The sequence below is a fragment of the Cnephaeus nilssonii genome (genome assembly GCF_951640355.1).
Source record: "Cnephaeus nilssonii genome assembly, chromosome: 17".
Classification (NCBI taxonomy): domain Eukaryota; kingdom Metazoa; phylum Chordata; class Mammalia; order Chiroptera; family Vespertilionidae; genus Cnephaeus; species Cnephaeus nilssonii.
In genome coordinates this window covers 53,450,171-53,465,833 of record NC_137088.1, presented here as the reverse complement: position 1 = coordinate 53,465,833, position 15,663 = coordinate 53,450,171, and the positions used below count along the sequence as shown (strand labels likewise).

At 39.4% G+C, this 15,663-nt stretch overlaps 1 protein-coding gene across 4 annotated transcripts; it reads right to left on the bottom strand.

The window, feature by feature from the left end:
• Nucleotides 1-3,491: 3,491 nt before the first annotated feature.
• Nucleotides 3,492-15,387, bottom strand: KBTBD8 (kelch repeat and BTB domain containing 8). Of its 4 annotated transcripts, none has more exons than XM_079795119.1 (4): nucleotides 15,299-15,387; nucleotides 14,508-14,718; nucleotides 9,667-10,823; nucleotides 3,492-6,811 (listed from the first exon to the last, which is right to left on the bottom strand). In XM_079795119.1, the coding sequence occupies exons 1-4, from the start codon at nucleotides 15,312-15,314 to the stop codon at nucleotides 6,348-6,350; spliced, it is 1,848 nt and encodes a 615-aa protein (XP_079651245.1). In that variant the 5' UTR covers nucleotides 15,315-15,387; the 3' UTR covers nucleotides 3,492-6,347. The 4 variants fall into 4 exon arrangements, with proteins under 4 accessions (XP_079651245.1, XP_079651244.1, XP_079651242.1 ...); XM_079795118.1 differs by lacking the exon at nucleotides 15,299-15,387 and adding an exon at nucleotides 15,188-15,248; XM_079795116.1 differs by lacking the exon at nucleotides 15,299-15,387 and having other exon boundaries at nucleotides 14,508-15,172.
• Between the last annotated feature and the right edge of the window lie 276 nt (nucleotides 15,388-15,663).

Sequence of the window (15,663 nt, the reverse complement as noted above, 5' to 3'; positions counted from 1 at the left end):
GTACTGTACATTATTGTATGTGCTATACTTTTATATGCCTGGCACCACAGGCTTACACCAGCATCACCATAAACATGAGAGTGATATGTTGTAATGTGATATTAAATGGCTCCGTCACTAGGTGGTAGGAATTCTTTTAAGCTCCATTATAATCTTTTTTTTTTTTTTTTAATATATTTTATTGATTTTTTACAGAGAGGAAGGGAGAGGAATAGAGAGTTAGAAACACCGATGAGAGAGAAACATTGATCAGCTGCCTCCTGCACACCCCCCACCGGGGATGTGCCCGCAACCAAGGTACATGCCCTTGACCGGAATCGAACCTGGGACCTTTCAGTCCGCAGGCTGACGCTCTATCCACTGAGCCAAACCGGTTTCGGCAAGCTCCATTATAATCTTACTAGAGGCTGTGCCTGAACCCTCTCACAGTTGGGGAGCCCTCGGGGGATGTCCAACAGTCGAACATCCTTAGCACTGCCATAGAGGAGGGAGAGGCTCCCGCCACCATCGCTGCACTCGCCAGCCTGTGAGCCCAGCTTCTGGCTGAGCAGTGCTCCCCCTGTGGGAGCACACTGACCACCAGGGGGCAGCTCTTGTGTTGAGCATCTGCACCCTGGGAGTCAGTGCATATCATAGCGACCGGTCATTCCACCGTCCGGTTGATTTGTATATTAGCCTTTTATTATATAGGAAGGGAATACCGTTGTATAAGCAGCCCGTTGTTGACTGAAAAGTCATTATGTGGTGCATGACTACAGTCTAAATTAGTATTTCTCAAGCTTTTTCTTTTTGTTTCTCTTCAACTTATTTGAGAGACAGAACTCATAATTAGCATGATGGTGGGGTGTAAGTGGGTCAACAAAGAGCAAGTATTTTCCTACCTCATCTACTCCCTCATTGAGAATTAACCACAGTTAAACTACGGTAGATATCCTATCTAATAAAGAGGGAATATGCTAATTGACCCTCACGCCATTGCAAAGATGGCAGTGCCCACAGCCAGTAAGAAAGGAATATGCTAATTGACTGCCCCGCCCTCAAAGATGGCAGCACCCAGTCTCCTCAGCCCCCCAGCCGCCCAGGGTCAGCCCAAGGCACAGGCAAGCTTCGGATGGCGGCTGCCCAGTCGCCCAGGGCCACCCGAGGCTCAGGTAACCAGGGCCAGCTGAGGCTTGCGTTGACGGCAGTGGCAGCAGCAGAGGTGTGATAGGGCGTCGCCTTCCCCTGATCACTGGGTTGCCTCCCGCCCCTGAGGGCTCCTAAACTGTGAGAGGGGCAGACCGGGCAGAGGGACCCCCCTCCAGTGCATGAATTTTCATTCACCGGGCCTCTAGTCTATATATATAAAAGCCTAAGTGTCCATCCGACCATCCTACTGGTAGCTATGATGCACACTGACTACCAGGAGGCAGCCGCTTAACTCAGGGGCTGCCATGATGCGCACTGGCCATTTGAAAAGAAACGGCACTGCAGATCTGGCATGGACAAACCAACACTCAGCTTCCCCCAAGTGGGACGCAGGCCCTGCCACCAACCGGAGCGACAGCCCACCAAATCGCAGCCAATGCTGCCAAGAGCCCATGGTGCAAAATGTGGCCCACAGCCCAGCCCAGAAATGGTTGCTGTGGGTGCCAGGTAATGACATCACATAGCAACGCTCGGCTTCATCTTCCTAGTGATTAGCCTCCTTGGAGTTTCTTCAGCCCCGGAATAAGACTTGCTTTATAGCCAGGTGCAAACATTTTACACTTTAACCAAATGTCTGTGAAGCGTTTTCACGTGCTTCATCTCATTTGATCCTCACAGAAGTCCTGGAGTAGGTAGATAGGAGACCTGGTAGAATCCTATTTTCTTTTTATTAGCTGGAAATGGAGATTTAGAAAGTTTAGAAACTTGACCCAACCAAAAAGAAGTAAAAAATGGTGGAACTTGAAAATGACTTCAGGTTTTCTCACTGCACAGAATATAGTCAAACACTACTACAGTTAAATATTTCACACTTGGTTTTCCCTTTGTGATCTAAAATAATAATCTGCTTCAGGTTGATATTTACTGCTGTGTTGCTGACAATTACCTAAAAGAGAAGTTGGGGTGCTTCACTGGGCTAGAAAAAGTTTAGCTAAATCAGAAAGCAGGTCTAATTAAGCAAGTTTATTCTATATATATAAAAGGCTATGTTGACTCGCACTTGTGCGATACATATAGAGCTCTCGCTGGCACCAATAACACGTGTGTGTTTCCATCTGTCATTGTCTATCGTAAATTTATTTGACACTTCTATTATAGAGAAAGGGTGAATAGCAATAAAATATTTTTTCTAAGTAATTTCCTTTCAATGTGCATGAATTTGTGTACTGGGACACTAGTTTTAAATAATAGTGTAGGAGAAAAGTTGGGACTCAGAAAAAGTAATCATTAAACACAAGATGCAACACATCTACCTTTCCTATCAATTTTGTTTGGAACTAATGTAGCATGTAGGAACTAGGTTAAGGTGAAAGTGGAAATCCTGATTCTTATCCCAGGTGAGCCCCTTTGGCAATTCACTTGGTCTTTGTGTTTCCTGTCCGATAAAATAGAGATATTATCAATCCTACCACTTTTCAGGTTGCTTTAAGACTTACCTGAAAATTCATTTCTTGTTATAAACATGTATTGACTACCTCATATACCATAGGCATTGATCTGAGGTACATAATGAACAAAACCAATTCCTAGCCTTCATGGAGCTTCCACCTCAGTGGGGAAAGCTATATGAAAAAGAAAGCAATAAAAAACAGGTGGTAACGGTGGGGGGTTGAGTCTGAAGAAAGGTGTTTTTTTACATAAAGTGGTCAGGAAAGCCTCTATGGAATTTCAATAGACTTGAATAAATGAGTTGGAAAGGCTTGGTATGCTGGAGGAACAGCAGTGTGAGCTGATGGAATGGCAATGAGGTCCAAGAGGTGGGGCTGGAGGTGTAAATCATGTAAGAAAAGAGTCTGGCTCTCATACAAAGGCAGATGGGAAGCCATTGGAGGGGTTTGAGCAGGAGGAACATAACTGATTTACATTTCAACAGGATCACTCTGGCTACTGTGTGGAGAACAGAATAGATTACTGGGACTCAAAGGTGATCAAAGGGAGACTAGCCAATGTATTCAAGTAGACAAGGTAGGCTAGTTTAGGCTAATGTGACAGTGGTGCAAGTGGTAACTGGTGAGAATCTGGGTGTATTTTAAAGGAAGAGGCAAGAGGGTTTTCTCATGGATTGGATATGAAATGTGAGAGAAAGGAGTGGAATAATAAGAGGTCAGGCCAGAATAAGTGGAACAAAGGTGTTACCAATATAAGTGAGCTTGCTTTAGAATTTAACGAGCATTATGTAAGGTGATATTAACTAGCTCATTATGCACCAGAAGCCAAATATTTGGTAGATTAAAATCTCATTTTAGTCCACCATGACATAAGATATTTCCTGATTTTCACCAAATATTCATTCTGCAAATTCACTAGTCAGAGGTCAGTTTACAATGGAAGTTTTCAATCAGAAAAAAGTTTTATTATAAGAAACAATGCCATCATGTAAAAATGCAAAAAACTGTGCAATTATGGCAAAATGTTTAAAAATATCTACACATTTGCCCCCAAAGGACTACAGTACTTACTACATACCTGAGCACTGAACAATGAATGACATTTAAACTGCTTCACATAGGGAATCTGATTCCTTGCGGATCACTTCCACTTTTTCTCATGCACCAATGAGATGAGCTTGATACTTATGCATCAACTTTGCAGGATAACAGAAAACAAAGATGGGAAACTAAAGAATACAATTAAAACTTTCCTATAATATAGTTACACCAAGTCCAGTTTTCAATGTCTAAAAATATATATAGGAAAGTGCTACATACATTCTTCAAATGCAAAAACAAAGTTAAAGTGGGACAGGCATATTTTAGACTTTTATTTTATTTAATTCTTCGGTCCCATTGTGCATTTTACTTATATTCTCAACATACTATGCAAATGTACCTTCACTATCTAAACATATATCCACACATATTAGTCATCTTAGTTTCATATCCAAATCATTTAAAAAGTGGCAAAGTATCCTAGTTATATCATTTAAACAAATAGTTATTTATACAAAATTCAACATATCTTCTATTTTCCCATAGCAAATTCTAAACCTTGGCTTTGACACACTATACTTAGATCACACTCTCAACATAAATTTTTATAGTAAAAGGATCAACTGTTGTGCAGATCAATAGAAAAAAAACCTACTGTGGGACCACAGCATGTTGTACTCCTACTAGTATTGGTCACACGGCACATGTAAATTACTAACTCAGCGTTCTATGTCATATTTTCAAGTAACATATTTTTCCTAAATAAATACAGAAGATTGTCAAAAAGCATCAGGAAATCTTAGATACTCAATAAAGCTTTCAAAAAATAAATTACATGAACATCTTTTGCAAAAGTTAATTACTTTTGTCTTTTTTCCTCTCATTTGCAATGCAACACTTTAAAGATGCTTGAAAAAAATCATAGAAATAGCTCCCAAACAGCATGAAGATGAAGGAAAAACGGGGAAGGAAAAAAGGTTATTGGTTGACAAAGTTTATAAAGAGATTATATATTCTCAAGGCCAGTAAGAAAAAGAACCACATATCTAGCTTCACAAGGCTAGATTTTAGAATGTTAATTCTATAAATCCTGTCTACTTTGAATTCTTCAGAAAACATTTCCTACTGTAGAGGTCTAAGTTTGGAAAGTTTCTGAAAAACGAGGTATGTGATGCAAAGAGGCAATGTTTTAAAATTGTTTCACAGTACCACATCACAATTTATATAAGAGTTTCTAATACAAACCATGCCAATTTGTTTTCTTTAAGAAAATCAAAATGTTCTAGCTGAGGACAGACTCTACACTATACCTGTATCCTTTACTGATGATTCTAGGCATAGTAAAAAATAAGTTACTGATTCAAATATCTTCCTAAGGTATTATGAATGAGTTGGTTTGTCCTTTATGTGAATGTTCCTAACTGATTGTTAGAAATTCATCAGTTAAATATGAGATGTGATTTAGTACCTATAATGCTATGGTCCTACTCACTCACTCTTTTCCTTCTCAGTCACCTTCAGCTAGAGCAAAGTTTTCAACGTAAAAATATTTATCACTGTTAAGTGCAAAATTTAAAAAGAAAATGAGGTTTTAATTGTCACATGTAACTTAAAAGCCATTAAATTCAACCACTGCAGGAGTTTTGTTTCTGTAAAACAGAATTTTAAAAGTAGGTATAAAACTTCACATTATGCTCTGTGCAGAACAGAAATAAGTTACCTTTCATTGTACCGATTAAGACTAGACAAGTAGAGGATGGAAAAGGAGGTCAGGTAACAAAATGGCCCGTATTAGTGCAAACTATGTTCAATCTTCTCACTATTCTAAGACTGAGTTACACCAATAACTGGCCATATCTTGCTATCATGTAAGTAGAGAATCTTGTGAAATCACAAGAGTTCAACAGTAAAGTATGATGGCCACAGAACTCACGTACCAACTTGAAAGGTAAGCAGAGGCTCAGACAATTTAAATCCACTTAGCTATATACATGAATGAACTTATACTAGCACCAGCCACCTGTGAATTTGAACCCTTTTCAGGATTTTTTAAATAAGACAGTGTTAGCACTTGAGAAAGTTATCAACAAAAAAATAGCTACTTTAAAACTTCAGCTTAATTTAAAGCTATATGGGAAATATGAAATAATTAGACTGAAAGTTCTTTCTGAGATGATTTGTTTTTCCCTTCGATCTACTCTAATAACAGAACACAATTAAATCTCAGTACACTTGGAAGCAGTACATATATATATATATATATATATATATATATATTAAAAATGAGAATCTAAGTTAGTGCTTCTCTGTGTTGGATAGGTCACAGCTAAAGTCCTAGTGATATTGCCTCAGAGTTTTACCCGTATTTAAAATAAAAAGTCACATCAAACTATTTTAGATAACTCTAACCAATAATACCTAATTGTTCTTATAAGACTGCATAGTTATTAATTCATCTGGTATCTCAGAGACTACCACAAAATTCTAGAATGAAAATGATTGTTTTTATACCAGAAAAAAAAGCTGATAATTGCACTTTGTTACCTTTTGCTACTGAAATGAAAACATCATAAGGATGAAAAGACATCCCTCCCTACACTGTGATCTTTCAGAGCGCTCACTCCGTGCACAAGCTCTCAGCCTTCTTAAATACTGACAGCACTTCTTGTATCACTGAAAGACAAGTTTCCGCAAGCAGTAGATGTCAGTGAGCTCACTAAGGCCGGCTACTCAAAGTACTTTCTGAAGACACTGAGGATAGAGTTTAGCAACCGCACATTCAAAATGCCGCCCAAGGTCCCAGAGCCGATCTGGGGTCTCATATACTTTCATCCACTGGTCAGTGATGTCATCATACTGATAAAGAGAATTTTTTCTGCTGGTTCTGAAGACATGTTCTTCAACAGTCACTTGAGTAGCTCGGACAAATAAATGAAGTTTATTCTGGAAAAGTACCAGTTTAAGGTATGGATTGATGGATTCATCACATGGAAAGTCCTTCTTACGAGTCCATTTGTTTAGCTCAATGTCATAGGCTTCTACAGTAAACATGCGTTGATGATTTCCACAGGTTCCAGCTATGTAGTAGATAGAGTCTTTGTATACAGCGGCTAAGCCCTGGATTCTAGGCACAGTCATAGGGGTTAAAAAACCCCAGTAGTCTTTTTGAGGCTCATAGAAGAGGAAAAATTCTCCTAAAAAAAAAAAAGAGAGAGAGAGAAAAAACAAGAATATGTACATTTACATGTCTCTTTTTGGTTGTATGTTGAAGACTAAAGAACATAATTTTTCAAATATTTCACTTTCTAAAATATTGCTTTTATAATCTCCAGAGATACATTATAAAATAGCCTAAAACTTCTTTGTTCCATCGCACAACGTAACACAGAATATTATAGTCAACCTGAACTGGGAGTGTTCATAATGGGGAGAGGTGAGGAGTTATTTTGGCTTGATGGCAGAACAATAGTTAAGACCCTGGTTTGGACCTGGCCAAGTAACAAAGTTGGTTAGAGTGTTGTCCCCATACACCAAGGTTGTGGGTTCAATCTCCAGTCAGGGCACATTCAAGAAGCAACCAATGAATACATAAATGAGTGGAACAACAAATCAATATTTCTTTCTCTTTCTCTCTCTCACCCTCCCTCTCACTCCCTTTCTCCTTTCCTCTCTTCCTTCCTCTATCTAAAATCAATAAATAAAAACTTTGAAAGAAATAAACTAAAAAACTTAAAAAAAGATCTTGTTTCCATTTATTCTATCCAATTATATATTTCAGAAAATTTATTTTAAGCCAGTTCTACAAAAGCATTATTACTAACTAGAGGCCCAATGCACGAAATTTGTGCAAGAGTAGGCCTTCCTTCCCCTGGCTGCCAGCACCAGCTTCCCTCTGGCACCCGGGACCTGGGCTTCCCTCGCAGCCCTGGCTTCGTCAGGAAGGACATCTGGCCTAATTAGCATATTATGCTTTTATTATTATAGATGGTTAGCCAGTGAGGTCAAAGTATATATATAGCTTGATCATGAATAAGCCACTCTAAATTTATTTGCTCATTATTTAATTAGAAGATAGTACATGGAATTGTTGAGATTTGTGTCTATGGTGCACTTATGTGTTCATTTTAATGTTGCCATAATGCAAAGACAAATATTCAAGAGGTGAAAACATGCTTTACATGATAGAAAACACATACAGAGTTTATAGAGGTGACTTTGAATCTGTTTCAATTCTATTTTAACAATAAAAGGGTGTGCTGAGTCCAGACTGCTAATATTAAAATGTCTGAAAGAATTCAACTAGTGAAGATTTATGAGTTTAGCTAATTATAACATTTCTATAAAATCCTTCATATAAAAATCTGAACCCTTTATGAACAGATTAAATGATGCAACAATAACTACAGATAGTACCTACATAAGCTTCTGACTACTCATATCAAGTTTATTTATATAAAGAGGCTTTGTTTAGATTAGAAATACCTACTTCTAAATTGAGCTTCTCCTTGAAAACTGTTTTGAACTAGGTTTACTCTGATCTACAAAATTAACTGTCTACTTAATAATGATGCTGTGATTTCAGTTTTTCTTAAAATAGCTTGTTAAACTCCCTGCTTTCACTTGCACATCACCTGCCCTTAAATAATGAACTTCTAACAGGATTCTTAGTAAAGAATATAGGAATTAAAACTTTCTAACATGTACTACCTTTCTCCAAATTTCTTGTGGAAAGCAAAGATGATACATAAAAGAAAGTTGACTTTTACAATCTAAAATCCACTTTAATAAATTAAAAGCAATGATGGGCAGTTAAGAAAATCCTCAGATTCCTCTTATATAAAATATAATCTTGGATCAAACAATGTTCATTCCAGCCCTGAAATTCTATTAATTCAATGCTCCTTTGCTTTAGTATTTATATTAATATACAACCTTTACCTTCCAATTGAGTGTCTTACAATTAATTCTATATGGATCGACTAACTGGTTAGCCAGTAAGACCAAAATACATGTAAAGAGAGCTTCATCATATTGGATGCTACAACTTATACAACCACACTCAATAGATTATACATCCATTCTTATATTCCAGTTTTCAGCAAGACCAACAAACCTAAACCATGCCTGTGTTTCTCACCTAAAATAAGGCACTAGAGAGTACTATTCCTGGAGAATTAACTTTTACTGAACTTTAAATATATAAGTTTAAGCTTTGCTAGGAAAATTTAAGTCAAATAAAGGATTAGAGCAAAGAACATAACTTAAAGAAAACAATAGGATAAGAACTTAAAACTCATGTGTATCTACAAAAAAGTTGCCCCTTTTTTCTTGTTTTATTAAAGTCGTAAGTACAGAAAACATTCATATGTAAGCAATTAAGAAACACAGAGGAGAGATAAGGATGACGGTATTATTGACATTGCATTCAACATTCAAACAACTAAAATGTGTAAACCCAAACACAAGGAAAACATTAGTTTTCTCAAATCAGTACCTTGGAACAAATGTCTTATTTATTCTCACCTAGTCACTTTTTCTACCTCTCCGATATCACTTAAAATCTTTTAAAAAGCTAAGTATATTGAATATTCCCTTATTTATAATGTTAAAAGTAAGAAAAAGATGACATCTCAAAGTTTCCAGTGAAAAAAACATATCAGGGAAGGTAAAATAAACTGCACTGAAATTAAAATTGGAAGGCTATAATTTAAAACTCTTCATAACCTTTGCAATCATAAAGCTTATACAAAATTCTTGGGTAATTGATTAATATAACCTTAGTTAATGCTTTGTTCTTTCTCTTTTAAACTAATCTTTAAGTTCCATAAGAAAAAATAGTTGCTACATCTCCTGATTATATGTTATTGAAGAGCAAAAAAAGGTCATGTATCAACCTCGCTTTCTTGTTTCAAGTCTTAAAAACAGCTCTGAAATAGTCCTCCAAAAATACTGAACTACTACTTATTAAAGAATGCTTTCAAAAATACTTATTCCACATGATGTCAAAACACAGGAAGAACATAAGTAAAACACAATTTGACAACTTTACCTGCTACCCTTTCATGAAGAACTAAGCCACTGAGGCACCTACCCTGTAAAACATAGATCTTCTCTTTGTATTCCACAGCATTATGGAACTCCATTGCAACAGGCATTGCGCAAACGGTTGTCCAACAATTTTCTCTGCTGTCATAGCACTCCACAGATTTTAGTGAGTTTCTCCCATCACCTTCATAAACACGCCCTCCAATGGCATACATCTTACCACAGCAATACACCAGCTTGCAGCCTATTCTGGCTCGAAGCAAGGACGGTTTGGATAGCCACCTATTGGTGGAATGGTCATACATCCAGAAATCATTTTCTGCCTTATGGTCAATGGATACTTCACTGCTGCTGGGCCTGTATCCTCCTGCAATGTAAATGTCATTATCTGGTGATATAAGAATCCCCACTTCTCTCAGGTCATTTGGCGGCTTGCATAATTTAAACACTCTTCCTGTGACTATATCTAGACAAGGCACTGTTTGCTTCTTTCCTGAGTGTTTGTGGGCAGCATCAAAACATATGATCATCTCCGATGCAGTCATTCCCAGTCTTTGTGTGCAGCCATTAGTATTGGATGGTCCCTTCTCTCCATAGCTTTTGGCTATAGCCTGTGCAAACTGAGGGGGGATTTTCTCTATAAAGGTATCTTCCATTAGAGGAAAACGTATGCATTTGGCAAAAATTTCTGGAAGGTGCACTTCTCTTTCATTCTGTTCATATTCAAACCACCTTACAATGCTTTCATAAACATGCTCTTCTCGGTCCACGTTTAAATCATCACTGTCTAGTATACTTATCAGTTGGTCTTTTGTCAAGTGGAGAAACTCCTGTTCTTTGGTGACACACAGAAACTTTTTACGAATGTATTCTTTTGATCGATATCCGAGTTCCTGATGACCATAATGATCGGCAAAGATGAAGACCCCAATAGAGTTTTGTGGGTCCAAATGACTGATCATATACTTAGCACACTGGTCTTGGATGGAAGGAATCTGGAAGATGCTAGCTGCAGTAAACAAGGCTTGAACATTGGCCTCTGTCAGAACAACTCTGGAGGTGTAGGCATACTTCAACACTAACTCCATTGATTCCGCTTCAACACCGACTATTCGAACTTCTTTTTGAGAACTTTCTGTAAGGCCACTAGTGAACATGGATCTATGAAGGAAAAAGTACTTAATATTATATGTGCGCTATAAATAACAATTATGGTGGCAAATATTTAGCAGTATAAATTTACCACAAACATAACCCTTGAAACTGAAAAATATCTCCTAATGTGTTTCCTGATATTCTGAATGGGGATTAAAGTTGCTCATCGAGCAGAAGAATGCAGTCTGACTAAACTCGAAAATCTTATCGGGATCAGTCCACTCTATGCCAGCTCCGAGACAACATATTCCAGGACACCTTCTATTCCTTAGAGCTCCTACCCAGGCTTCTGGTCAAGTTGCATTAGGGACTTGAGATCTTAAATCCCCAGGCTAGTCAGAAAGTTCAACACTTACAGGGTGTTAATGTGATGCATTAGGATACAGAGACTGTCTAGCAAAACTTCTCATGTCCCAGGAAAAATTGACAAGGCAACTCATGCCCAAAATATATCTTTAAAATTTTCAGCTTAGAAAAAAACAAATCACTCTTCATAAGTTCTTTATTTTCTACCTACTTGTATTTATTCATAAGGAATATACAGAGCTTCACTTATCCTTGGACATTTTGAAAACCTTTTCTTAAAAAAATATACTTAATATTCTCATAGTTACCATATTTTACCTATTTATATCTGTGTATCAATAAAGATTATGGTAGGCTGATAATAATGTCTACTTCTAAAGAGAATTTAGGAATTAACTGATTCTTGGAGATAATGGTTTTTAAACCCCAAACTTTTGCCTTTGAGGCCAAGCTTTTTTTTTTTTTTTTTAACTGTGCATTTATAGGCCTTTCTTGGCCAAAAAATTAAATAGCCAAAGCTTGGCTCTTTAAGTATTAGCTATTTACAAACATTATTTGTATTTCTTTTCTTCCTTTAAGGTTTCTTTCAAAGCTGCTCTTAAAATTAAAATATAAAAATCAAATCAAAAGCTCTTTTAAAGCCTTTTCACAAAGGGGCTGCATGCCTAGATGCTGACCAGATGCCTATTGAAAAAAACTGACCTAACATTGGGGATAAAGTGAACTACACAGACCCAGACACCTCCCAGGTTAATTTTAGTGTCATGCTAAGGAAAATATTCTTAAATAGGAAGATTTCCAGTCCTTTGGAAATCAAATGAATTTAAAAATGCAATCTGAGAAATACTGGAGGTATACAAGGTATCACAAGGACCCAGCTTGCTGCCTGGGTTAACCATCTTTGAGTCTATTTTCACTTCTACAATGTAAATTTTACGTGTAATATCACACAGGCTTTTTTTGATGACTGAGAACTAGATGTTCCAATGTATGAGCTGGTTTTCAATTCAGGTGCCGAAAAACTCAGCGATACAGTTACCAATTAAAGATAAAGATAAAGCCTTCATTAGGCACAGATTAGCTCCCAAAGGAGAGCTCTGGTCCAGGTCCCTTTATCATGGGAACCACTGCTGACCTGAGCAGGCTGGTCTCCCAACAGGAGCGGTGACACCTGACGAGCGCTCCTGGGTTCTAACAGGTGCTTCATGTAAACGCTATGTAAAGCAGGAGCACTCGGTCACACAACCCTGAGCAGCAAAGCCTTTGTAATAATAGAAATGTTAATTCTGAGAAGTCATTGGGACCATGAAACAGCCATGCCAGATTCCAAGCTATTCTAATTCTTCCACCAGCGATGCGATGCAAGACTTAGAAACCATTAAGTACGACTTTCCAGATTTCACAGCAGCCACTGCACTGTGCCAGAAACTTCTGTACAAAAACGACAAGCAAGAGAAAAAACCTCATCCTTAAGTGTTCTAGCCAAATATCTTCATTTGAATTCGGATATCTAATTTCTTAGAAATTAAAAAATTATATTAAAGCATACTTCTTTTAAAGTGATTTGTCTAGGTCTTCAAAACTAATTTTAAAAGTATGACATTCAATGATATAATACAGTATAACATTTCAGTAAGGCACAGACATTTTCACTTTGAAGTTCAATGTTTTGGGTTTTAAAAAACTATTTAAATCTTATACAGTAAAAATTCCTGAAAGGCAGCTTTAAAGAGAACCCACACTCTTGTTCCTTAAAAGCCATACAGTGACTAAGAAGCCTAGCTCTGGAATCAAATCCAACCTCTGCCACTTCCTAGACAATTTAGACAGGCCACTTAACCTCCACCCCCGCCTCAGTTTTATGAAATGTAGAATGGGAATAACAACTATGCAGAGACAGAGTTTTAAATATGATATAAAGCAATATATGCAAAGTAAGCTTAGCCCAGAGCTTGATGAGTATTTACTTATGACATTTATTTCAATATTTTTATGCATAAAGATCCTAACCATATCTAATGGATAGTCCGGATACGTGAATCTCACCAGTAGTTTCCATTACCAGCCCAAACTTCAGAATTTTTGTGTATGAGTGTCTTTTTTTTCCTTTCCAGCTCACTGCCTCGTGACGGTTAATACTTAATAGTCCAATGACCTACCCTAGCAAGTCTAAATGGTTACATCACAAGCATGAGGGGGAAGTGACTATATTTAACTGTGTTCTGAGAAACAGGAACCAGAAACTACCACGTGGAACAGGACACTGCCATATGCCCTATAAAGGTAAGCACCTTCAAAAGGAAAAAGCACTTACAGTGTGGTTGAGAAAATTACTTCCTGTTCATTCATGCACATTATTGGACATTGAATGGCTTTTAAAAAAAAAAAAGCATTTGAAACAAAAGGAGAACTTAAACTCAAGCAGGAAGCTGCCTTTATCACTGGTGTTTTCTTAGAATGTGAAATTATACTTTAGACTCCAGTTTTAAAATTTAACTTTTCGCCCACCATCCAGATATCATTGCTGACATGTACACATAAGGAACTGTCTGACATTGAAACAGGGACTCAGAACTGTTGGACATTGGAAAAAAAAATTAACTTTTCAAAGTTTTATTCAAAGATGGATATAAATGAAAATGAGAACTTAGCTTCAAAATGCTTTGAAATCTTGGAAATAATTATTAGTCTGGGGCATAAGGTACACAGAAAACTACGTTTCACTTATTTTTATTTCACTGCTTTTATCCCCAAGGCATTAAAACAATCTATTAATAGTAGTTTCTTTTCAAAAAGAACAGGTTATTATGTTTTAAACCCTAAAAGAGTTACATGCACTGAAGACATATGCATCATGGATAAATGTTTGGAACCAATTCTAGCCCGGCACTGCCCAATACCATTTCAGGGATGGAAGTGCCCTCTCTGGGCTGTGCATGTGGCAGCCACTGCCTCATGTGGCTACTGTGCACTTTAACTGTGGATAGTGTGCCGGAGGAACTGAAGTTTTTAATTGTGTTTAATTTTAAATAAGGCTTCGATGCCACATGTGGCTAATGGCTGCCATATTGGGCAGCACAATTCAGACTTTCTGGTCATTTATCTGAAACAGACAGAAACATACTAACAACTTAAAACACACACACACATACACACACACACACACACACACACACACACACACACACACACACACACACCTGAATGCTAGAAGAATCCGACAAGTCAAAAACAAGAAGAAAAAAATAGGGCCTGATATCCTTTTTCAGGAAACAAACGCATGGGTTTCATTTCCTTGCAGCGCGTCAGTACAGGAATCAAGTGGCCGGTGCGAGGGGAGGGGAGCCCGGCGGGGCGCGGACCGAGGTCTCCCCATCGTCATACCTGAAGTAGGGGCTGATGGCAGCAAGAACGTTTCTATGACAGGAAAATGCTTTCCCGTGATCCACTTCCACTACAATGTCTGTCAACTGTCCTTCATCGTACATTGTTTTGAGTTGCTTAAGAATACTGCAAGCGTGAAAGGGGTCCATGGCATCGCTGGCTGTGTCTGCAGATGGAATCCCATGCGGTGTTGGGGAGGACTTATTTAAATCTAGGAGAAAAATCGTACAACCACAAGGAGTTCGGGGCCACTTACGGCGTCGTGGGTGTTTGTTTGTTTGTGTGTGTGATGGTGTGTTCGCTTGCTTGGCGTCTTTTATTCCCGCACGGAAACGCATGTGTGCATCTGTGGACACCACCAAACGGGGCCGCGAGGCTGCACCTGGGGGAGGCGAGCTGCGAGGCGAGTTCACGCGCCAGCCCGCGCGCGCCTCGGAGCCCGGCGAGCCCGCAGCCCGCGCTCGCGGCGGGGCCGCGCGGACCGAACGGCCGGACCGTCCCGGCCGAGCGCCGCGGGCACGCGCCTCCCCAGAGACGCGCGAGGCGGCGGCCGCCAGTACCGCTTCAACCGCCGCCCGAAAGGTCGGACCGGCGTCGGGTACCCGGCCTCCCCATCCTCGTCCGACCGAACCGCCCACCGCCCTCCACGCCATCCATCTCCTCCCCTCATCCCTCTTCACCTCTCCATCTTTCTCTCCTGCGCCGCATCGCCACCTGCACAGCTCCCAGCCCGAGCCTGGCCCCGGCCCACCCCCCCCGCAACACACCTCGCTAGCCACGATACGACCCACCTGCCGACGCGGCCATTTCTCCACGGGGCCCCGCTCCAGCTATTTAAAGAGGAAATGTCATTTCGCTTCTCTTGCTCCCGGGTTCCGGCTCTTCTATGCTTCCCCTAGCCAATGGGGTGGTCTATGCATCCGGCTCCGCCCCTAGCTTCCGAATTCCGGGCGTTGATTGGTCAGAACATGCGCAAGGCGCCTCGGGAAATGTAGTTTTAGTGCCCCCGCTCCCGCGTGGTCCGGATCGGGTGGAGACCAAAGCCGGGGATTCCTATTGGTTGGTTCTGGAGGAGGTGGAGAGCGGAGAGGCAGCCAGCCTGTGTCCTTGGGGCGCGCGGCGCCTGCCAGGAGAGGTAGTCCTCTAGGCTAGAGAG

Excerpts from the sequence above, each read along its gene's own strand:
- KBTBD8 (XM_079795116.1), bottom strand. The coding sequence starts at position 15,160 with ATGGCGTGGAGGGCGGTGGGCGGTTCGGTCGGACGAGGATGGGGAGGC. Across the intron at positions 10,824-14,507 it reads GCCATCAGCCCCTACTTCAG|ATCCATGTTCACTAGTGGCC; the intron begins GTATGACGATGG and ends TTTCCTTCATAG. Across the intron at positions 6,812-9,666 it reads TCTTCATGAAAGGGTAGCAG|GAGAATTTTTCCTCTTCTAT; the intron begins GTAAAGTTGTCA and ends TTTTTTTTTTAG.